The sequence below is a fragment of the Ornithorhynchus anatinus genome, chromosome 3 (genome assembly GCF_004115215.2).
Source record: "Ornithorhynchus anatinus isolate Pmale09 chromosome 3, mOrnAna1.pri.v4, whole genome shotgun sequence".
Classification (NCBI taxonomy): Eukaryota; Metazoa; Chordata; class Mammalia; order Monotremata; family Ornithorhynchidae; genus Ornithorhynchus; species Ornithorhynchus anatinus.
The window spans coordinates 7,012,771-7,034,227 of record NC_041730.1 but is presented as its reverse complement, the minus strand read 5'-3'; the positions used below and the strand labels follow the sequence as shown (position 1 = coordinate 7,034,227).

General features: G+C 65.2%; 3 protein-coding genes across 4 annotated transcripts; 2 read left to right on the top strand and 1 right to left on the bottom strand.

Annotated features, from left to right (window-relative positions):
• The first annotated feature begins 4,374 nt into the window (after window positions 1-4,374).
• Window positions 4,375-13,759, top strand: VPS51 (VPS51 subunit of GARP complex). Its single transcript, XM_029060590.2, has 10 exons — window positions 4,375-4,678; window positions 6,855-6,984; window positions 7,582-7,728; window positions 7,830-8,049; window positions 9,286-10,012; window positions 10,147-10,362; window positions 11,552-11,770; window positions 11,878-11,999; window positions 12,245-12,332; window positions 13,326-13,759. The coding sequence occupies exons 1-10, from the start codon at window positions 4,454-4,456 to the stop codon at window positions 13,584-13,586; spliced, it is 2,355 nt and encodes a 784-aa protein (XP_028916423.1). The 5' UTR covers window positions 4,375-4,453; the 3' UTR covers window positions 13,587-13,759.
• A 416-nt stretch (window positions 13,760-14,175) lies between these two features.
• TM7SF2 (transmembrane 7 superfamily member 2) lies at window positions 14,176-16,796 on the top strand. Of its 2 annotated transcripts, XM_029060591.1 has the most exons (10): window positions 14,176-14,241; window positions 14,561-14,757; window positions 14,835-14,889; window positions 15,114-15,308; window positions 15,436-15,539; window positions 15,653-15,775; window positions 15,864-16,032; window positions 16,159-16,239; window positions 16,318-16,440; window positions 16,548-16,796. In XM_029060591.1, exons 1-10 carry the CDS (start codon window positions 14,181-14,183, stop codon window positions 16,706-16,708), a joined length of 1,269 nt encoding a protein of 422 aa, XP_028916424.1. In that variant the 5' UTR covers window positions 14,176-14,180; the 3' UTR covers window positions 16,709-16,796. The 2 variants fall into 2 exon arrangements, with proteins under 2 accessions (XP_028916424.1, XP_028916425.1); XM_029060592.1 differs by lacking the exon at window positions 15,864-16,032 and having other exon boundaries at window positions 15,436-15,510.
• A 119-nt stretch (window positions 16,797-16,915) lies between these two features.
• On the bottom strand, window positions 16,916-18,033 carry ZNHIT2 (zinc finger HIT-type containing 2). Its single transcript, XM_029060594.1, has one exon. The coding sequence runs from the start codon at window positions 17,985-17,987 to the stop codon at window positions 16,941-16,943; it is 1,047 nt and encodes a 348-aa protein (XP_028916427.1). The 5' UTR covers window positions 17,988-18,033; the 3' UTR covers window positions 16,916-16,940.
• Between the last annotated feature and the right edge of the window lie 3,424 nt (window positions 18,034-21,457).

The following is a 21,457-nucleotide window of genomic DNA, read 5'->3' as shown; positions in this document are numbered from 1 at the left end:
AAGATGAGCCGGGCAGCGGAATGAAGAATAGACCGGAGCGGGGAGAGACGGGAGGAAGGGAGATCAGAGAGGAGGCTGATTTCTATAAATGTGTGTCTCCTACTGTAGACAGAAAGTCCGGTGTGGGCAGGGAGCCCCCGTCGCTGTCCCCCCTAGGCGGGGGAGCTCACAGTCTGAAAAATAGGTGGTTTAGCCGTAGAGGAGCCCGCGGAGAAGGGCGGAGGTGCCGCTCCTCTCTGCTTAGAAGGTTTGAGGGGGCTTTGCCCCTGGACCGGCCAGCAGGGACCATGACGGTATTTGGCAAGCGCTTACTATGTGCCGAGCACCATTCTAAGCACTGGGGAAGATACCAGGGAATCAGGTGGTCCACGGACTTAATCCCCATTTTCCAGATGAGGGAACTGAGCCCCAGAGAAGTGAAGCGACCGGCCCAGAGTCCCACAGCTGGTGAGTGGCGGAAACGGGATTGTTTAGACCGTGAGCCCGTCGTCGGCAGGGATTGTCTCGATCTGTTGCCCAACTGCCCATTCCAAGAGCTTTCATTCATTCATTCAATAGTATTTATTGAGCGCTTACTATGTGCAGAGCACTGTACTGAGCGCTTGGGATGAACAAGTCGGCAACAGATAGAGACGGTCCCTGCCGTTTGACGGGCTCACGGTCTGATCGGGGGAGACGGACGGACGAGAACGATGGCGATGAATAGAGCCGAGGGGAAGAACATCTCGTAAAAACCGATGGCGACTAAATAGAATCGAGGCGATGTACGATTCATTAACAAAATAAATAGGGTAACGAAAAATATATACAGTCGAGCGGACGAGTACGGTGCCGTGGGGATGGGAAGGGAGAGGTGGAGGAGCAGAGGGAAAAGGGGAAAAAGAGGGTTAAGCTGCAGAGAGGTAAAGGGGGGGTGGCAGAGGGAGTAGAGGGAGAAGAGGAGCTCGGTCTGGGAAGGCCTCTCGGAGGAGGTGAGTTTTAAGTAGGGTTTCGAAGAGGGAAAGAGAATCGGTTTGGCGGAGGTGAGGAGGGAGGGCGTCCCGGGACCGCGGGAGGACGCGACCCGGGGGTCGACGGCGGGACGGGCGAGACCGAGGGACGGCGAGGAGGCGGGCGGCGGAGGAGCGGAGCGTGCGGGGTGGGCGGTGGAAAGAGAGAAGGGAGGAGAGGGAGGAAGGGGCAAGGTGACGGAGAGCCTCGAAGCCTAGAGTGAGGAGTTTTTGTTTGGAGCGGAGGTCGATAGGCCGCCGCCGGAGGTGTTTGAGAAGGGGAGTGACGGGCCCAGAGCGTCTCTGCGGGAAGATGAGCCGGGCGGCGGAGCGAAGAATAGACCGGAGCGGGGCGAGAGAGGAGGAAGGGAGATCGGAGAGAAGGCAGACGCAGTAATCTAGCCGGGATATAACGAGAGCCCGTAGCGGTAAGGTAGCCGTCCGGGTGGAGAGGAGAGGGCGGATCTCGGCGATATCGTCGAGGCGAGACCGGCGGGTCTCGGTAACGGAGAGGACGCGCGGGGCGAACGAGAGAGACGAGTCGAGGACGACACCGAGATCGCGGGCCCGAGAGACGGGAAGGACGGTCGTGCCATCGACGGTAATAGAGAAGTCTGGGAGAGGACCGGGTTTGGGAGGGAAGATGACTTAGGACAGTCCTCTGCACATAGTAAGCGCTCAATAAATACGATTGAAGGAATGAATGAGCGCTCACTGTAGACAGAACACTGTACTTACCGCTTGTATTAAGTAGTTCAACGTGTGTTTTGGTCCTCTAGACCGTAGACCCTTTTGTGGTAAGGGAATGTGTCTACCAACTCTGTCGTATCGCACTCTTCCTGGGTTCTAATCCCCGCTTCACCACGTGCCTACTGGGTGACCTTGGGCAAGTCACTTAACTTCTCTGTGCCTGTTTACTTAGGTGCAAAATGGGGATTTAATACCTATTCTCCCTCCTACCTTAGGCCGTGAGCCCCGTGTGGGACCTGATTATCTGGTACCTACCCCAACACGTAGAGAAGCAGCGTGGCTCAGTGGAAAGAGCCTGGGCTTTGGAGTCAGAGGTCATGAGTTCAAATCCCAGCTCTGCCACTTGTCAGCTGTGGGACTGTGGGCTGGGCCTCAGTTCCCTCATCTGTAAAATGGGGACGAAGACTGTGAGCCCCACGTGGGACAACCCGATTCCCCTGTGTCTACCCCAGCGCTTAGAACAGTGCTCTGCACATAGTAAGCGCTTAACAAATACCAACATTATTATTATTATTATTACAGTGGTCTCCCTTAGGAGGTGCTTAACAGATCCCATAATTATCAATATCATTCTCAAGTGATGAGTACAGTTCTGTGCCCACAGTAAATGCCCAACTGTATTTATTGAGCGCTTATTGTGTGCAGAACAGGCTACTAAGCACTGGGGAGAATACAGCATAACGGAGTGGGTAGGCACGTCCCCCGCCCACAACTTTTAGGCCGTGAGGGACAGGAACTGGATCCGCTTCTCAACCGTTTAGCCCTTCCCGGTGCTTAGTGCAGGGCTCTGAACCCCGTAAGCGCTCAATAGGTACTGTTAAAACGGGAAGCAGCGAGGCCTTAGTGGCTAAAGCCCGAGCCGGGGAGCCGGAGGACCCGGGTTCTGATCCCAGCCCCGTCACTTGCCTGCTCTGGGACCTTGGGAAAGTCATTTCGCTTCTCCGTACCTCCGTTTCCTCAACGGCGAAACGGGGATTCGCTACCTGGACTCCTTTGACCACAGCCTGGGAGCCCCGTGTGCGACGGGGACTGGATCTGGCCCGATTAACGTGTATCTACCCCAGGCCTTAGAACGGTGCTGGGCGTAAAGTGGGTGCCTAACAAATACCACAAAATACCACACACACACACACACACACACACGTGGAAATCTGTGCAGATAGGACTAACTCAGCCCCGCTTGATTATCACTCCTCGATGGGGGTGGGGATCATAATAATAATAATAACGTTAGTATTCGTCAAGCGCTTACTATGTGCAGAGCACTGTTCTAAGCGCTGGGGTAGACACAAGGGAATCAGGTCGTCCCACGTGGGGCTCCCAGTCTTCATCCCCATTTTACAGATGAGGTCACTGAGGCCCAGAGAAGTGAAGTGACTCGACCACAGTCACCCGGCTGACAAGTGGCAGAGCCGGGATTCGAACCCCTGACCTGTGACTCCCCAGCCCGGCCTCTTTCCACTGAGCCACGCCGCTTCTCTATATCTACCCGCTGCATCGGACTCTTCCGTTCATATTGAGCGCTTAGTGCGTACGATGCACTGTACCGAGCGCTCAGGAGAGGACAACAGAACAGATGCATCCCTTGCTTCGCACACAGCAAGTGCATAACCACCACCACCGATTGATGGGTTTCCCCCCTTTCATTCAGTGGTATTTATTGAGCGCTCACTGTGTGCAGAACACTGTCCGAAGCGCTTGGAAAGTACAGTCGGGCCACAGAGACGATCGCGGCCCAACAACAGGGTCGCGGTCTAGAAAGGGGAGATGGGCAACGAAACAAGTAAACAGGCCTCAGTACGTCTTTATTGAGCGCGTCCCGTGTGCGGGGCACTGGGCTAAGCGCTCGGAAAGTCCAATTCGGCAAGAGAGACCATCCCTGCCCACACCGGGCTCCCGGTCTAGAAGGGGGGAGACGGACAGCAAAAGCAGTAAAGAGGCGTCCGCAGCATCAGTGTAAATAAATAGAACTAGAGTTCATTGACTGAACGGTGTTCATGGAGCGCCTCCTGTGTGCAGAGCCCTGGGCTGAGCGTTGGGCCAGTCCAATGGGGCGAAAGGGAGAGACCCTCCCGGCCTCCAAGGGGGAGCAGACGCACAAGCAAAGCCACGGGAGGCTTCCGGCGGCCGCACCTGCCCCGGGGCCCCACGGGGTGGAGGGGTCAGCCGTCGGCCCCTTGACCTTTGCCCTCTGCCCCCTCCGGCGGGGGGGGGGAAGGGGGGGTTGCGGAAAGGACCCCTTCGTCCGCCGCTCTTCGGCAACAACTTTATTGTCCCCGGAAGTGTCGCATCCCCGCCCGCCACTCTTCAACAACAACTTTATTGTCCCCCCCCGAAGTGCCCACCTCTGCCCGCCACTCTTCAACAACAACTTTATTGTCCCCGGAAGTGTCTCATCCCCGCCCGCCACTCTTCAACAATACCTTTATTGTCCCCGGAAGTGTCTCATCCCCGCCCGCCACTCTTCAACAATACCTTTATTGTCCCCGGAAGTGTCTCATCCCCGCCCGCCACTCTTCAACAATACCTTTATTGTCCCCGGAAGTGCCGCATCCCCGCCCGCCACTCTTCAACAGCAACTTTATCGTCCCCCGGAAGTGCCCCCTCCGCCCTCCTCCCGCCCCCGCCGCTCTTCCACAACAACTTTATTGTTCCCGGAAGTGCCCCCTCGGTCCGTGGGCCCGTGGCTCCGTCCGTGGAGCGGCGCTGGGGCCATGGCGGCCGAGGGTCCGGGGCCCGGGGCCGGGGAGCCCCCGGAGGAGGCGGAGGCGGAGGCGGAGGGTTCGGGGTCGGAGCGGCGGCGGAGGCCCCACGGGATGCTGAAGCTGTACTACGGGCTGGCCGAAGCCGAGGCCCCCGGCCGGGCCGCGCCCTCCGACCCGCTGGACCCCACCGACCTGGACGGGGCGCACTTCGACCCGGAAGCCTTTCTGGACAAGGTGGGGGGAGGGGGGGGAGGGGGAGGGAGGGGAGGGGTCTATCTGTGCGCACACACACACCCACACACCCCCCGATGTGGTCATGGGTTCTAATCCCGCCCGGCCCCCTCGTCTGCTGGGTAATACCGATGGCAGTTCTTAAGCGCTTGCTGTGGGCCAAGCACTGTGCTAAGCGCCGGAGCGGACGCAAGGTAGTCAGGTGGTCCCACGCGAGGCCGACAGTCTTCAGCCCCATTTTCCAGACGAGGTCACCGAGGCCCAGAGAAGTGAAGCGACCGGGCCAAAGTCCCCCAGCTGACGAGGGGCGGGGCCGGGATTCGAACCCACGACCTCCGACTCCCAAGCCCGGGCTCCTGCCACCGAGCCCCGCCGCTTCTCTGTGCACCGCAGTGCTTAGTACAGTGCCCGGCACGTAGGAAGCACTTAACAAGCACCATCATCACCGGGTGGGACGCCGCACTCTCTCCCAACCCCACAGGTCCTCATCCGGACATTCGTTCATTCGTATTCCTTGAGCCCCTATTGTGTGCGGAGCATTGGACTAAGCGCTGGGGAAAGTCCAATACCACAATCCCCATTTTACCGTTGACGTAACTCAGTCACCAAGAAGTTAAGCCACTTGCCCAGGATCACGTAGCGGACAAGTGGATCGATGCTGGGGATGCCTGTCTACTTCTTTTGTTTTGCGGTCCGTCTCCCCCATTTAGACCCCGAGCCCGTTGTTGGGCAGGGATGGGCTCTCTCTGTTGCGCACTTGTGCTTTCCAAGCGCTTAGTCCAGTGCTCTGCACCCCGTAAGCGCTCAGTCAATACGCTCGAAGGAATGAACCCAGGTCCTCAGACTCCCAGGCCTGGGATCTTTACATCAGGCTATGCTGCTTCTCTAATTGCGCAGAGAAAGTGCTCGAAGAAGCCCGTCGGGGGCCAGGACGGCCCCCCTGTTGCTGAATTGGACTTTCCGAGTGCTTCGCACAGAGTAAGCGCTCAATCAGTACGATTGGATGAATAAAGAGCGGCAGTCCCTGCCCACACGGGCTCACAGTCTGGCAGGGGGGGCAGGGACAGACATCAGTACAAATAAACAGACATCGGTATTCATTCCGTCGTATTTATTGAGCGCTTACTCTGTGCAGAGCACCGTACTAGGCGCCTGGTATCTGTTACCGTTGGGCAACAGATAGAGACAATCTCTGCCCAATGACGGGCTCACAGTCTAAATGGGGAAGACAGAAAGAAAATGACAGATAGGTATATAAGTGGTATAGGTACATAAGGTATATAGGGGAAGAGCAAAGGGAGCGAGTCAGGGCGACGCAGAAGGGAGTGGGAGAAGAGGAAAGCGGGGCGTAGTCAGGGAAGCCTCCTTGGAGGAGACGGGCCTTCGATGAGGATTTGCGGTCAGGGAGAGTCACTGTCGGCTGTGAGGAGGGAGGGCGTTTCAGGTCGGAGTTAGGACGCGGGCCGGGGGTCGACGGCGGGCCGGGCGAGAAGGAGGTCCGGTGAGGAGGTGAGCGGCGGCGGGAGGGGAGCGGAGCGTGCGGGCTGCGATGGAGAAGGAGAGAAGGGAGGGGAGGTAGCAGGGGGCCGGGGGCCGGGGGGCTTCCAAGCCGAGAGTGAGGAGGTTTTGTCTGATAGGGAAGTGGGTGGGCAACCACGGCAGATGATTCTTGAGGAGCGGGAGGTGACGAGTCCTCAACATTTCTGTAAAAAGGTGATCCGGGCAGCAGAGCGAATGGACTGGAGTGGGCCTGACCCCCCCCCCCCCCCAAGTAATAATAATGATGATGGTGTTTGTTAAGTGCTCACTGTGTGCCAGGCGCTGTGCTAAACGCCGGATCCAAGCAAATCGGGTTAGACCCAGTCCCTGTCCCGCTTGGGGCTCCCAGTCTCCATCCCCCCTTTCCAGATGAGGTCACTGAGGCCCAGAGAAGTGAAGTGACTTGCCCGGGGTGACACAGCAGACAAGTGGCGGAGTCGGGAGGAGAACCCGTGACCTTCTGCCTCCCGGGCCCGGGCTCGACCCGGACCCCCCCCCCCCGCCCACCCACCCCCGGGGGGGCCCGTCAGCGCCCTCGACGCGCCGCCGCCCTTCTCCGTGTAGAGCGAGGGGCCCGGGCCGCCCTCGCGGTGGGGCGGGAGGCCCCGGGGAGCCTGACGGGCCCGGGCTGTGCCGACAGCTGCGGAAGGAGTGCCCCCTGGCCCAGCTCATGGACACCGAGACCGACATGGTGCGGCAGATCCGGGCGCTGGACAGCGACATGCAGACCCTGGTCTACGAGAACTACAACAAGTTCATCTCGGCCACAGGTGCGGCGGGGCGGAGGCGAGCGGGAGCCCCGCCGCGGACCCTCTCTCACCCTCCCGGGCGGCCCCGGGGCCCCAACTCGGTCGGTCGGATTTCTGGAGCTCTTACTGGGTGTAGAGCCCCGTACCGAGCGCTGGGGAGAGTCCGCTGGAACAGACCCAACGAGCTTACGGTCTAGAGGCCCCCCAGCCCCGGGCGGGCCCAGCTCGGGGGAGGGGGCGTCTCGGGTCGGGCGGACTCTGCGTCCTCCCACCGCCTCCGTCGGTTCGGTCGTAGTGAGCGTTTACCGCGTGCAGAGCGCTGTCCCGAGCGCTCGGGAGAGTACGGCGCGCCGATGGAGAGGGTCCCTGCCCGCAGCGAGCTTACGCTCCCCGTCCTCTCTCCAGAGCGCGTCTCCCCAGCGTTCCCCCACCCGCTCCGTCGCCCCGGGCCGTGGCGTCCTCCTCCCAGAAGGCCGGGAACCCCGCTGCGGCGTCCAAGCCGGGGGACGGCGAGGCGCCCGGCCCGGCACCCCGGCGGGCGGGGGGCGGAGCAGTTGCCTGAGGTGGGGGGAGGGGGAGGGGGCTCCCTCACCCTCGCCGCCCGCCCCCTCCCCGCAGACACCATCCGTAAAATGAAGAACGACTTCCGGAAGATGGAGGACGAGATGGACCGGCTGGCGGCCAACATGGCGGTCATCACCGACTTCAGCGCCCGCATCGGCGGCACCCTGCGGGACCGGCACCGGCGCGTCACCAAGCTGGCAGGTGGCGGCCCCCCGGGGGCGTGCCGGGGGGCGGTGGGGCGGGCGGGGGAGCGGGCCCGACCCTGACCGCCGCCCCCCCGCCCCCCGCCCCTCCCGTCCCAGAGGTCCACGCCCTGCTGCGGAAGCTGCAGTTCCTCTTCGACCTGCCGTCGCGCCTGACCAAGTGCGTGGAGCTGGGCGCCTACGGGCAGGCGGTGCGCTACCAGGCGCGGACGCGGGCCGTGCTGCAGCAGTACCGCCATCTGCCCTCCCTGCGCGCCATCCAGGACGACTGCCAGCTCATCACCGCCCGCCTGGCCGAACAGCTGAGGCGCAAGTTCAGGTACCCGGCCCCCCGGCCCCTCCACCTCCTCCGGCCCCTCGCGCCGCCCCCCGTCCCACCCGGTTCGCCTCTCCGGTCCTGCCGCCCGAGGCCTGGAGGAGCAGCGTCGCGTCGTGGAGAGAGCCCCGGGCTTGGGAGTCGCAGGTCGTGGGTTCTCATCCCGGCTCCGCAAGTCACTTGGCTTCTCTGGGCCTCAGTGACCTCATCTGGAAAACGGGGATGAAGGCTGAGAGCCCCACAGGGGACACCACCCCCCCCCCCCCCACCGGCTTACCCTGTATGATGATAACGATGGCATCTGTTAAGCGCTTGCTTACTATGTGCAAAGCACCGTTCTAAGCGCTGTGGAGGATACAGGGTGATACAAGCCCTGAATCTACCGCAGCGCTTAAAACGGTGCTCGGCACGGAGTAAGCGCTTAACCAACACCATCACCGTTAGTATTATTATTATTATTATTATTAGATTTTCAGAGAGCTGGGGGGTCCGGAGTCCACTCCCCTCAGGACGGGCAGGAGGTTCTTCCTATTTTCATTTTCTGCGGTATCTGTCAAGCGCTTTTTATGCTTCAGGCACCGTACTAAGCGCTGGGGGGAAATAATAGTAACAGCTCTGGTGTTTCTCGAGCACTTAGGAGATGCCGGGAACTGTTTTAAGCGCTGAGGTAGATACCAGGTGACAGGGCTGGACGCCGTCCCCGTCCCGCTTGGGGCTCCCAGTCTCGATCCCCGTTTTCCAGATGGGGAAACGGAGGCCCGGAGAAGCGAAGTGACCCGCCTGAGGTCACACGGCAGACGGGTGGCGGAGCCGGGATTAGCACCCATGACCTTCTGGCTCCCGGGCCCGGGCTCTGGCCGCTGGGCCACTTCTCTACTAGGCCTGTGTGTATCGGGTTGGGGCTTCCGGTCTTAACCCCCGTTGGGCAGACGAGGGAAGTGAAATGACTCGTCCAGGTACAGGGCGGACGGGCGGCAAAGTCCCCGATCCTCGGGACGCCCAGGCCCGGGCTCTATCTAACCCCTCGGCCACGCTGCTTCTCCCAGCGGCCACCGGCCCGGCCCCGGGCCGTCCGGCCGCAAACTGGGCCCGTCTCCTCTGGCTCGGGCCGGAGCGCGCCCGGAGGACCCCCGCCGGCCCCCCGCCGGCCCCCCGCCGGGCCGCCCCACCTTGTCGCGTCTTTCTTCCGAGGCCCCGTCGCCCTCAGCCCTCGCCTCGAGCCGTCCCTGTCCCTCGCAGGGACGGCGAGGCCGGGGCCCCCGAGCTGGGCGAGTGCGTGGAGCTGCTGCTGGCCCTGGGCGAGCCGGCCGGGGAGCTGTGCGACGAGTTCCTGGCCCACGCCCGCGGCCGCCTGGAGGCCGAGCTCGGCGGCCTGGAGGCCCAGCTGGGCCCCTCCCCGCCGGCCCCCGACGTGCTGGAGTTCACCGACCGGGGCGGCGGCGGCTTCGTGGGCGGCCTCTGCCAGGTGCTGGCCTCCTACCGGGCCCTGTTCGGCGCCCAGGGGCCGGCGGGCGACGAGAAGCTGGTGGCCTTCGCCCGGGAGCTGGGCGGCCGCTACCTGGAGCTGGTGGAGCGGCGGCTGGGCCGGGAGCAGGGCGGCGGCGGGGCGGGGGACGACTCGCTGCTGGTGCGGGCGCTGGACCGCTTCCACCGCCGCCTGCGGGCCCCGGCCGCCGCCCTGCCCGCCGCCGGCCTGGCCCAGGGGGCCGCCGACATCGTGGTGCGGGCCGCCCGCGCCCGGCTGGCCCTCCACCTGCAGGGCCTGCGCGCCGCCTTCCTGGGCTGCCTGACCGACGTGCGCCAGACGCTGGCGGCCCCGCGCCTCGGGGGCAAGGAGGGGCCCGGCCTGGGCGAGCTGCTGGCCTCCGTGGCCGGGGCCCTGCTGGCCCACGTCAAGGCGGCGCTGGCCGCCGTCCACCTCTTCACCGCCAAGGAGGTGTCCTTCTCCAACCAGGCCTACTTCCGGGTGAGGGGGACGGCGGCGGCGGGACCGGGCGGGCCCGGGGGCGGCCCCGGGGCGGGCCCGGGAGGCGGGGGCGCCGGGGCCCGTCCCTGCCGTCCACGGAGCTCACCGGCCCCCGCCGCCCGCTGCGGTTTCAGGGGGAGTTCTGCAGCCAGGGAGTGCGCGAGGGCCTCGTCGTGGGCTTCATCCGCTGCGTGTGCCAGACGGCCCGGGCCTTCTGCGACAGCCCCGGGGAGAAGGGGGCCGCCACCCCCCCGGCCCTGCTCCTGCTGCTCTCCCGCCTCTGCCTGGACTACGAGACCTCCACCATCTCCTACGTCCTCACCCTCACCGACGAGCAGTTCCTCGGGCAGGTAGCGGCCCCCCGCACGGCCCCCGGCCGCTCGCCCCGCCCGTCGGCCGCCCGGCCGGATCCGGCAGCCGGGCACCGTCGGTCGGTCGCAGTTAGCCCCTCGGTCGGATCCAGCCGTCGGTCACCGTCGGTCGCTGTCAACTAGTCAGTCGAGCCACCGGTCCCTGGCAGTCAGCCAATCACTCGGTCGACCGGTGGCGTCTTATGGGGCGTCTGCAGGGTGCGGAACCCCGAACCGAGCGCTTGGGCTGGGGCGGGGCGGGTACACGAGGGGTAGAAACGATCCCGGCCAGTGGCAGAGACTGACCCGAAAGAACTACAGGCCGGAGGAAAAAGAGAAGGGAAAGACGAAGGTGAGGATGAGCGGTTCGAGAGTAGAGTGCGTATGCTGGCGATGTGCCGAAGGGCGGAGGGGTAAGAGCGGAGAATATGACTTAGGAGGCGGGAGAGCTCGTCAGGGAAGGCCTCCTGGAGGAGGAGGAGGAGGAGGAGGAGGAGGAGGAGGAGGAGGGCTCTCGAGAAGGCTTCGGAGATGAGAGCTGCGGCCTGATGGGTTTGAGAAGAGGAAGGGCGTGAGCGAGGGGTGGGTGGCGGAGAGACGGGGAGGAGGCCCGGTGAGCTCAAGAAGCGTGAAGCCGCGTGAGAAGCCGCGCGGCTCAGTGGGAAGAGCCCGGGCTTGGGAGTCAGAGGTCGTGGGTTCCGATCCCCCTCTGCCACTTGCCAGCTCTGTGACTTTGGGCACATCACTTCATTTCTCGGGCCCTCGGCTCCCTCATCCGTAAAATGGGGATGAGGTCCGTGAGCCCTACGTGGGACGCCCTGATGACCTCGTATCTACTCCAGCGCTTAGAACGGCGCTCGGCCCAGAGGAGGCGCTTATCAAATGCCATCGTTATTGTGACGAGGAGGAGTGTGAGCTGGAGTGCGGTGGGAGAGGAGAGTGGTTATTGAGCGGGGAGAGAGTCGCTAGGGCGCGTGAAAGTTGCTGGGCGGGAGTTTCTGCTGGACACTGAGAGGCACGGGGCACCGCGGGGGCCTGGGGTGAAGGGGGGGAGACGCGCCGAGTGACGCTTTTAGAAAACGGGCAGAGGGGGGGCCGGGTGACCTGGGGATCGGGGAGGGGCAAGGCCGGGGCGAGCGGGGCCCCTCCTGACCGTCCCCGTCCCCCCCCCCGGGGCCCTCCATCCCAGGACCACTGTCCGGTGACGCCGGTGAGCACGCTGTGCGCGGAGGCGCGGGAGACGGCGCGGCGGCTGCTGACCCACTACGTCAAGGTGCAGGGGCTGGTCGTCTCCCAGATGCTGCGCAAGAGCGTGGAGACGCGGGACTGGCTCACCACGCTCGAGCCCCGCAACGTACGCGCCGTCATGAAGCGCGTCGTCGAGGACACCACCGCCATCGACGTGCAGGTCCGGGACCCGGTCGGGCCTCCCCTCCCCCCGCCGCCCCCCGACCTCGCCCGTCCCCCGCTGAGCCGGTCTTCTCCCCTCCCCCCCCCCCCCCCCCCCCGCCCCAGGTGGGTCTCCTGTATGAGGAGGGCGTGCGCAAGGCCCAGAGCAGCGACTCGAGCAAGAGGACCTTCTCCGTCTACAGCAGCTCCCGGCAGCAGGGCCGCTACGCCCCCAGCTACACCCCCAGGTGGGGGCGGCGGGGGAGCCCGGGCTCGGGGGGGGAGGCGGTGGCCGGGGCTCCCTCCCGAGCGGAGAAGGGGAGGCGGCGGGGGGGCCGGGCCACACTCCACCCCCCGCTCCCCTTGACCCTCGGGCTCGCCGCGGGCGGGGAACCCCTCCGCCGACTCTGTTCCGTCCTACTCCCCCCAAGCGCTTACCACGCTGCCGGCCACACGGTGAGCGCTCAGTAGATACCGTTGATTGATCCCCCAGCGCCCCAATGGACACCAACCTCCTGAGCAACATCCAGAAGCTTTTCTCCGAGCGCATCGACGTCTTCAGCCCCGTGGAGTTCAACAAGGTCAGGGCCGGGGGGCCGGGGGGCCGGGGGGGCGGGGGGCGGGGGCGGGGGGCGCCCCCCCCCCCCCACCGCCTCCCGTTTCTCTCACTCCTCTACCCCGGCCCTGCCCGTCCGGCACCGCCTCCCTCCAACACGTCCTCGGGTCCATCGGGAGATGGCGACCCCGGGGCCGAATCCGCCGCTCTTATCCCTCCACCGCCTTCCAGCCCCTGCTTCCTCTTACACTTTGTCCATCAGTAGCATTATCGATCATCGTGATCACGGGTATTTATTGAGCGCTTACCATGTGCAGAGCATTCAGTAGTATTTATTTACTGCCCACCACGTGCAGAGCACTGTTCTAAGCGCTTGGGAGAGTACGGTACAACAGATTTAGCGGCCTCCTTCCCTTCCCCTAACGAGCTTACGGTCTAGAGGGGGTGAGAGCCGTTAATGTGAATACATAGTACCGAGCCCTCACCGTGTGCAGGGCCGTCGGTCGGCCGGTCGTATTTATTGAGCGCTGACTGTTTGCAGAGGACCGTACTAAGCACTCGGGAGAGTCGGACATAATAGACGGGTTCCCCACGCCACAAGGAGCTTAGGGGTCTAGAGGGGGAGACGAGAGAAAGAAATGAAATTACAGATGTGGATGCGAGGGCTGGGGGCTGGGGGAGAGGGTGAGCGCTGTGTGCGGAGCACCGTACTAAGCGCTTGGGAGGATGTAGTAGGCCGGATCAGGTCGACACGATCCCGCCCTCGAGGCGCGTGGAGGCGGAGGCCGAGGTGGAGATAGGGAAAGGCGGGTTCTAAGGGCGTCTCCCCCTCCCCTCCCCTCCCTGCTCGCCCCCTCCCCTCCGCCCCGGCTCTCCCCGGTGGGCCCCGGACGGTAGACGGGGGGGGGGGGGGGGGCCTCGGGGGCGGGGGCCCGGCCTCCCGCGGCCCTCCCCCCCGCCCGCTGACCGTCCCCCCGGGCCCCCCCGGGCCCCCCCCCCCGCCGGCCCCCCGCCGCAGGTGTCGGTGCTGACGGGCATCATCAAGATCAGCCTGAAGACGCTGCTGGAGTGCGTGCGGCTGCGCACGTTCGGGCGGTGGGGGCTGCAGCAGGTGCAGGTGGACTGCCACTTCCTGCAGCTCTACCTGTGGCGCTTCGTGGCCGACGAGGAGCTGGTGCACCTGCTGCTGGACGAGGTGGTGGCCTCCGCCGCCCTGCGCTGCCCCGACCCCGTGCCCATGGAGCCCAGCGTCATCGAGGTCATCTGCGAGCGCGGCTAGGCCCCGGCGGGGGGCGACGACCGCCCTCCCGCCCCGGCCCGACGTCTCCCATCGCACGCACGTCCTGTCCCGGGGGCGGGGGGGGACCCTCCTCGCCCCCTGCACCCCGAGCTCCTGCCGCCCGGCGGGGGGTGGGGGCCGGGGGGCTTCCGCTCAATAAAGAGTCTCTTCTTCCTCCTCCTCCTCCTCCATAAAGGATCTCTTCTTCTCCTCCTGCGCCGTTGTTCTTGTCTGTCCGTCTCCCCCCGGATCAGACCGTGTGCCCGTCAAACGGCAGGGACCGTCTCTATCTGTTGCCGACTTGTTCCTTCCAAGCGCTTAGTCCGGTGCTCTGCACCTAGTCAGCGCTCCATAAATACGAATGAATGAATGAATGAATGAATGTCGCCGTGGCAGGGTCGGGCCGCGGCCGGCAGGGGGCGGTGTCGGGGCGTGGCCCCGGCGAGGCCCCGCCCCCTCTCCGCCGTCCCGCTCGCCCATTGGCGGGCGGGGAGGCCGGCGGCGCGCCCATTGGTGCGGAGCCGCGCGGCCGGGGGAGGGGCGGCGGGGCGCGAGCACCTGCCCGAGGGCCCCGCCCCCGCCCCCGCCCCCGCCATGGCCGCCGCCAACCGCCGCGCCCCCACCCCGCCGCAGCTGGAATTCGGGGGGCCCCTGGGTGGGTGGGCGGCAGAGCGAGCGAGCGAGCGAGCACCGTCACGCCCGCTGCTGGGAAAAGACGGCCGGGAAAAAGAGGCCAAGGGTGGGGGGGGGGGGGGGGGGTGGGAAAAAGGGGGCAAGAGGGAGGTGGGGGCAAGGGCAAGACGCAAAGGGAGCTGGGAAAAAGAGGGCAAGAGGCAGAGGGGGGTGGGGGAGCGGGGCAGAAGGGGAGGCCGAGCCGAGCCGAGCCTTGCCGAACCGAGCCGAGTCTTGCCGAACCTTGCCGAGCCTTACTAAGCGAGCGCGCCCGTCGGCCCTCCCCCTCCCCCCCGCCCCAGGCTCGGCCCTGCTGCTGCTGCTGCTCCCGGCCACCCTGTTCCACCTGCTGCTGACCTGCCGGTCGGGGCCCTGCAGCCTGCTGAGCCTGCCCGCCCCGCTGCCCGCCCCGCACGCCTTCTGGAGCCCCCGGGCGCTGCTGCTGCTGCTCGGCTGGCTGGGCCTGCAGGCCGCCCTCTACCTGCTGCCCCTCGGACCGGTACGGGTGGGTGGTCGCGGGGGGGGGCGGCGGCGGGGGACCCGGACGCCGTTCCTCCCCTCCGCTGTCGTCCTTAGGTGGCGGAGGGCACGCGGCTCCCGGACCACACCCGCCTGCGCTATCCCGTCAACGGTGCCGCCCCCCGACCCTCCCTCACCGCGGAGAAGCGGAAGGCCCGGCGCCCCCCGACGCCCTCTCCTGCCCTCCCCTCCCCTCCCCCTCGGGGTCGGGGGCGTCCCCCTGGCGCCCCTCGGGCCTTGGGCATGAGGGCTGGGGGAGGGGGACCCGCCGCGGGGCGGAGGGTGCGGGGGAGGACGCGGGGTCCCGGCCCGCTCCCTGAGTCCCCTCCGTTTCAGGCTTCCGGGCCCTGGGAGCCACGGCGGCGCTGGTGGGCGCGGGGCTGGCGGCGGGGCTGCCCCTGGACGCCCTGGTCGACCTGCTCCTGCCCCTGGCCTCGGCCGCCGCCCTCACGGCCGCGGCCCTCAGCGTCTTCCTCTACCTCAAGGCCCGGCGGGCCCCGCCCTGCGCCCTGGCGCCGGGGGGCAACACAGGTGAGAGGGGCCGGGGACCCCCAAACGGCGCGGCGCCCCGAGCCGGGGGAGGACGAGAGGGCGGGCGGCCGGGACCCACCCCCCCCCCCGGCTCGGGCCGCCCACCCCTCCCCGGCCCCCCGGCCAGGCCACCCGCTCTACGACTTCTTCCTGGGCCGCGAGCTGAACCCCCGCGTCGGCGCCTTCGACCTCAAGTACTTCTGTGAGCTGCGGCCCGGTCTCATGGGCTGGGTACGGGGGCCGGCCGGCGGGCGGGCGGGCGGGCGGGCGGGCGGGGAGGCGGAGGGGGGCCCGGCGGGGCGGGGGACGGTCCCGGAGGCCCAGCCTGGCCCCCGTCCCGCCAGGCCCTGCTGAACCTGGCCCTGCTGCTGCGGGAGGCCGAGCTGCGGGGGGGCCGGCCCTCTCTGGCCATGGGCCTGGTCAACGCCTTCCAGCTGCTCTACGTGGCCGACGCCCTCTGGCACGAGGTGAGAGCGGGGAGGAGGCGGGGGCCCAGGCCGGGGGGGGGTCCGGGTCGGGGGCCTGAGCCCGCCCCCCGCCTCCCCGCCCCCGCAGGAGGCCGTGCTCACCGCCGTGGACGTCACCCACGACGGCTTCGGCTTCATGCTGGCCTTCGGGGACCTGGCCTGGGTGCCCTTCACCTACAGCCTCCAGGCGCAGTTCCTGCTGGGCCACCCGCAGCCCCTGGGGCTCCCCGCCGCCTGCGCCATCTGCCTGCTCGACGGTCGGGGCCCGGGCCGGGGGCCAGGGGGGGCGGGCCGGGCCGGCGGGACGCGGGAGCCGAGGGCGGGGGTGGTCGGCGTAGGCCTCAGCCCCCCCCCCCCCCCCCGGCCCTCTCCCGTCCCCGCAGCCATCGGCTACTACATCTTCCGAGGGGCCAACTCGCAGAAGAACATCTTCCGCAGGGACCCGACGGACCCCCGGGTGGCCGGTGAGAGGGGAGACGGGGCGCGACGGGGTCCGCGGGCCCGCCCGGCCCCCGGGGTGCCGACGTCCCCCTTCCCCGCAGGCCTCCAGACCATCCCCACGGCGACCGGACGGCGGCTCCTGGTGTCCGGCTGGTGGGGGCTGGTCCGTCACCCCAACTACCTCGGGGACCTCATCATGGCCCTGGCCTGGTCCCTGCCCTGCGGTGAGCGGGGACGGGGCCGAGCGGGGGGGCGGACCGGGACCCGCGCGGCTCCTCCGGCCCGGGGGTCCTGACGGACGCGCCCCTCCGCTCGCACCCCCCCGCCCCAGGCGTCACCCACCTCCTGCCCTACTTCTACGTCCTCTACTTCACGGCCCTGCTGGTGCACCGCGAGGCCCGCGACGAGCGCCAGTGTCTGCGCAAGTACGGCCTGGCCTGGCGCGACTACTGCCGGCGCGTGCCCTACCGCATCCTGCCCTACGTCTACTGAGCGCCGCGCCCGCTCCCGGGGACCCCGGCCGCGGCGCGCCCCGCTCGGGCTTCCCCCCGAGTCTCGATAAAGAGCGTGCGCTCCTTGGCGTCCCGCCGTCTCCCCGGCTTCCGGCGGGCCCCGCGGGGGCGGGAGAAAGGGAGGAAGACAGGGACGGGGCCCCGGGCTCCCGGGCCCAGGCTTTTATTGTGCGGGGAGGGTCCCCGCGGGCCGCGGCCCCCCCCCCCCCCCCTCAGCCGAGTTCCTCGACGAGCGTCTTGGGCGGCGGAGGCGTCGGGCCCCCCCAGAGCCGCTCCAGCTCCCCGGCGAGGGCCGCCGCCTCCTCCTCGGCCGCGGCCCGTTCCCGGCGGGCCCGGAGGCACTCCCGGGCCAGCGGCGCCAGGGCCTCCTCGTTCTCGTTGGTCCAGCTGAGGAGGAAGCGGCACTTCTTGCGGGCGCGGTAGAGCCGCTCCCGCCCGTCGGCCCCGGGGACCAGCCGGCGCGCCCGGCCCAGGGCCCGGCCCAGGTGGGCCAGGGCGGCCAGCGCGTGGTCCTTGCGGCCGGCCCCGTCGCCCCCCAGCAAGAGGCGGGCCGCCTCCCGCTCCGACCCCGCGGCGCCCAGCGGCCCGGCCGGCGGCCCCCCGGCCTCCAGCGCGCGGCCGGCGGCCCGCAGGGCCTCGGCGGCGGAGGCGAAGACGCGGCGGGCGCCCAGGGCCCCGGAGACGGCCAGCACGGTGGCGCACAGCTCGGGGAGCAGGTCGTCGTCGTCGTCCATGGCGCCGTGGTAGAGCGCCAGGGCGTGCGCGTAGGCGAACAGCACGTTGGGCAGCTGGAAGCGCAGCAGGGGCGAGGGCGGGGTCCGGCTGAGCCGCGCCAGGGCCGGGATGGAGGGCGGGACGGGCGGCGCCGGGCCCCCGCCCCGCCACCAGGGCCGCCACGGGGGCAGCAGGCGGCCCGCCTCGCCCCGGCGCAGCAGCCGCTCCAAGGCCGCACGCTCGGCCGGGCCCGCCTCGGCGGGGGCGTCGTGGTGGTCGTCGTGGTGGTCGTCGTGATGGTCGTCGTCGTGGTGGCCGTCGTGGCCCCCACGCTGCTCGCGCAGGCGCCGCAGCGCCCCCGCCAGGCGGCCCGGGGAAGCGACGCGGCCCCGCAGCTCGCCCATGACCTGCCGGCGGTAGAAGGCCTCCGCGCAGGCGCCGTGGGCCCGGTAGCAGGGCAGCGAGCAGTAGGGCACGTTGCAGCGCGGGCAGGTGTAGCGCGCCCGCCCGGCGGGGCACAGCGAGCACGGCCCCGCGTCCTCCATCGCCGGGACCGGACCCGCCGCTTCGCTCCCGCCCCGGGGGGGGGACGGGGGACGGGGGACGGGCACGGGACGGGGGGGGGAGGGCGCTTCCGGTGGGCGGCGCGAGGCCGCCCCTCGCCGCCCTCGGACGTCACTTCCGGCTCCCGCGCGGCGCGCCCCGCCCCCCTCGCCGAGGGAGGGTGACGTCACCCACGTGCCCCCTCAGGCTGAGGAGCGACAAGGCCGAGGCCTCCGCCCACTTTTTTTTCCTCCGCCCTCTTCTTACTAACCCGCGTTTTTTTAAATCGTTATTATTATGGTATTTAATAATAATAATGTTGGTATTTGTTAAGCGCTTACTAGGTGCCCAGCACTGTTCTAAGCGCTGGGGGTAGACACGGGGGAATCAGCTGGTCCCACGTGGGGCTCCCAGTCTTCATCCCCATTTTCCAGATGAGGGAACTGAGGCCCAGAGAAGTGAAGTGACTCGCCCCCAGTCACCCAGCCGACAAGTGGCCGAGCTGGGATTCGAACTCATGAGCCCTGACTCCAAAGCCCAGGCTCTTTCCACTGAGCCACGCTGTGAAGCGCTTACTATGGGCCGAGCACTGTTGTAAGCGCTGGGGGGATACGAGGTGATGAGGTTGTCCCCCCCCCGCCCACATCCCCACTTTCCAGAGGAGGGCACTGAGGCCTAGAGGATAATAATAACAATAATGTTGGTATTTGTTAGGCGCTTACTAGGGGCCGAGCACTGTTCTAAGCGCTGGGGCGGATCCAAGGTCATCAGGGGGTCCCACGTGAGGCTCCCAGTCTTCATCCCCATTTTCCAAATGAGGGATCTGAGGCCCAGAGAAGTGAAGTGACTTGCCCACGGTCCCCCAGCTGACAAGGGGCAGAGTCGGGATTCGAACTCATGACCTCTGACTCCCAAGCCTGGGCTCTTTCCACTGAGTCACACTAATGATAACGTTGGTATTTGTTAAGCGCTTGCTAGGTGCAGAGCACCGTTCTAAGCACAGGGGGAGATACAGGATCGTCATTCATTCATTCAATAGTATTTATTGAGCGCTTACTAGGTGCAGAGCACTGGACTAAGCGCTTGGAATGGACAAATCGGTAACAGAGAGAGACGGTCCCTGCCCTTTGACGGGCTCACGGTCTAATCGGGGGAGACGGTCAGACAAGAACAATGGCAATAAATAGAATCGAGGGGAAGAACGTCTCATTAAAACAATAGCAAATAAATAGAATCAAGGCGATGTACATTTCATTAACAAATAGGGTAACGAAGATATAAACAGTTGGGAGGGACGAGTACGGTGCTGAGAGGGGATGGGACGGGAGAAGGGGAAGAGCAGCTTGTCCCATGTGAGGCTCCCAGGCTTCATCCCCATTTGACAGATGAGGGAACTGAGGCCCAGAGAAGTAAAGTGACGTGCGCAAAGTCACAGCTGACAAGTGGCGGTGCCGGGATTAGAACCCACGACCTCTGACTCCCAAGGCAGGGCTCTCGCCACTAAGGGTGTGAGGGTACATTGCCGTCAATCACATTTACTGAGCGCTTACTGTGTGCAGAGCGCTGTACTGAGCGTTTGGGAAAGTACACTTTAGCATTCATTCACTCGTATTTATTGAGCGCTTACTACGCGCAGAGCACTGCACTGAGCGCTTGGAACGGACAATTGGGCAACAGAGAGAGACCATCCCTGCCCAATGACGGGTTTACAGTCTAATCGGGGGAAACAGCAAACAAAGCAGAACAAAACAAAAACAAGACATCATCAAGATAAATAGAACGAAGGGGATGGACACCTCATTAACAAAATAAATAGGGTAATAAATAATATATACAAATGAGCACAGGGCTGAGGGGAAGGGGAAAGAGCAGAGGGTGGGGAGGAGGAGCAGAAGGAAAGGGAGGGCTCAGGCTGGGAAGGCCTCCTGGAGGAGGTGAGCTCTCAGTAGGGCTTTGAAGAGGGGAAGAGAGCGAGTTTGGCGGAGGTGAGGAGGGAGGGCGTTCCGGGACAGCGGGAGGACGTGGGCCGGGGGTCGACGGCGGGATAGGCGAGATCGGGGGACGGCGAGGAGGCGGGCGGCGGAGGAGCGGAGCGTGCGGGGTGGGCGGTAGAAAGAGAGAAGGGAGGAGAGGTAGGAAGGGGCGAGGTGACGGAGAGCCTCGAAGCCTAGAGTGAGGAGTTTTTGCTTCATGTGAAGGTCGATAGGCAACCACTGGAGGTTTCTGAGGAGGGGAGGGACAGGCCCAGAGCGGTTCTGGAGGAAGGTAATTGGGGCAGCGGAATGAAGAATAGACTGGACAATAGAGACGGGAGGATGGGAGATCCGAGAGGAGGCTGACACAATAATCCCGCCGGGATATGATGAGAGCTTGGACCCGCACGGTTGCCGTTTGGAGGAGAGGAAAAGGCGGATCTTGGCGATATCGTGAAGGTGAGGTCTTGGTGACGGATTGGATGCGTGGGGTGAAGGAGAGAGCGGAGCCGAGGACGACACCCTGGTTGCGGGCCTGTGAGACGGGAAGGATGGTGGTACCGTCCGGGGGGGATGGGAAAGTCAGGGAGAGGACAGGGTTTGGGAGGAAAGATAAGGAGCTCAGCGGTTTTTAACAGACACATTCCTGCCCACAGTGAGCTCGCAGTCTATTCTATTTATTGTATGTATTGAATGAATGAAGAGTAAGGGAAGAACACTTCCCTTACTCTTCATCCATTCATTCAATCAAATTTACTGAGTGCTTACTGTGTGCAGAGCACTGGACTAAGCACTTGGAAAGTCCAATTCGGCAACAGAGACAATCCCTACCCAACAACGGGCTCACAGTCTAAACAGCGGGAGATGGACAACAAAACAAGTAGGCAGGCATCAATAGCATCAAAAATAGATAAATAGAATGACAGATATGTGCAGAGCACTGTCCTAAATGCCTGGGAGAGTACAATCAACTGTGGGGAGGTGAGGAGGCAGGAAGGTCTGCCTTTCTCGCTTCGATCGGCCAGTGGTATTTACTGAGCGGTTACTCTGTGCAGAGCACTGTACTAAGCACGTTGGAGAGAACCATGGAACAGAGTTGGGAGACCTGTTCTCTGCCCACAAGGACCTTAGGGTCTTGAGGTGAAGATAGACATTAATACAAATAAAGAAAATTACGGATCTTTTCCCTCTAGACTGTGAGCTTGCCGTGGGCAGGGAATGTCATTGTTTATTGTTGCATTTTACTTTCCCAAACGCTTAGTACAGTGCTCTGCCCACAGTAAGTAATTAATAAATACGAGTGAATGGAAATGGGGGGCTGAGGGAGGGGTGACAACAGGGAGTAAATCTAAATGTAAGGGTGACATAGAAGGGCACGGGAGAAAAGGAAATGAGACCTCCCCTGGACGGAGAGGAGGGGTCTGCTTGGGGTTTATTTCACTTTTTAATGATGTTTGTTCATAATAAAAATGTTGGTATTTGTCAAGTGCTTTCTATGT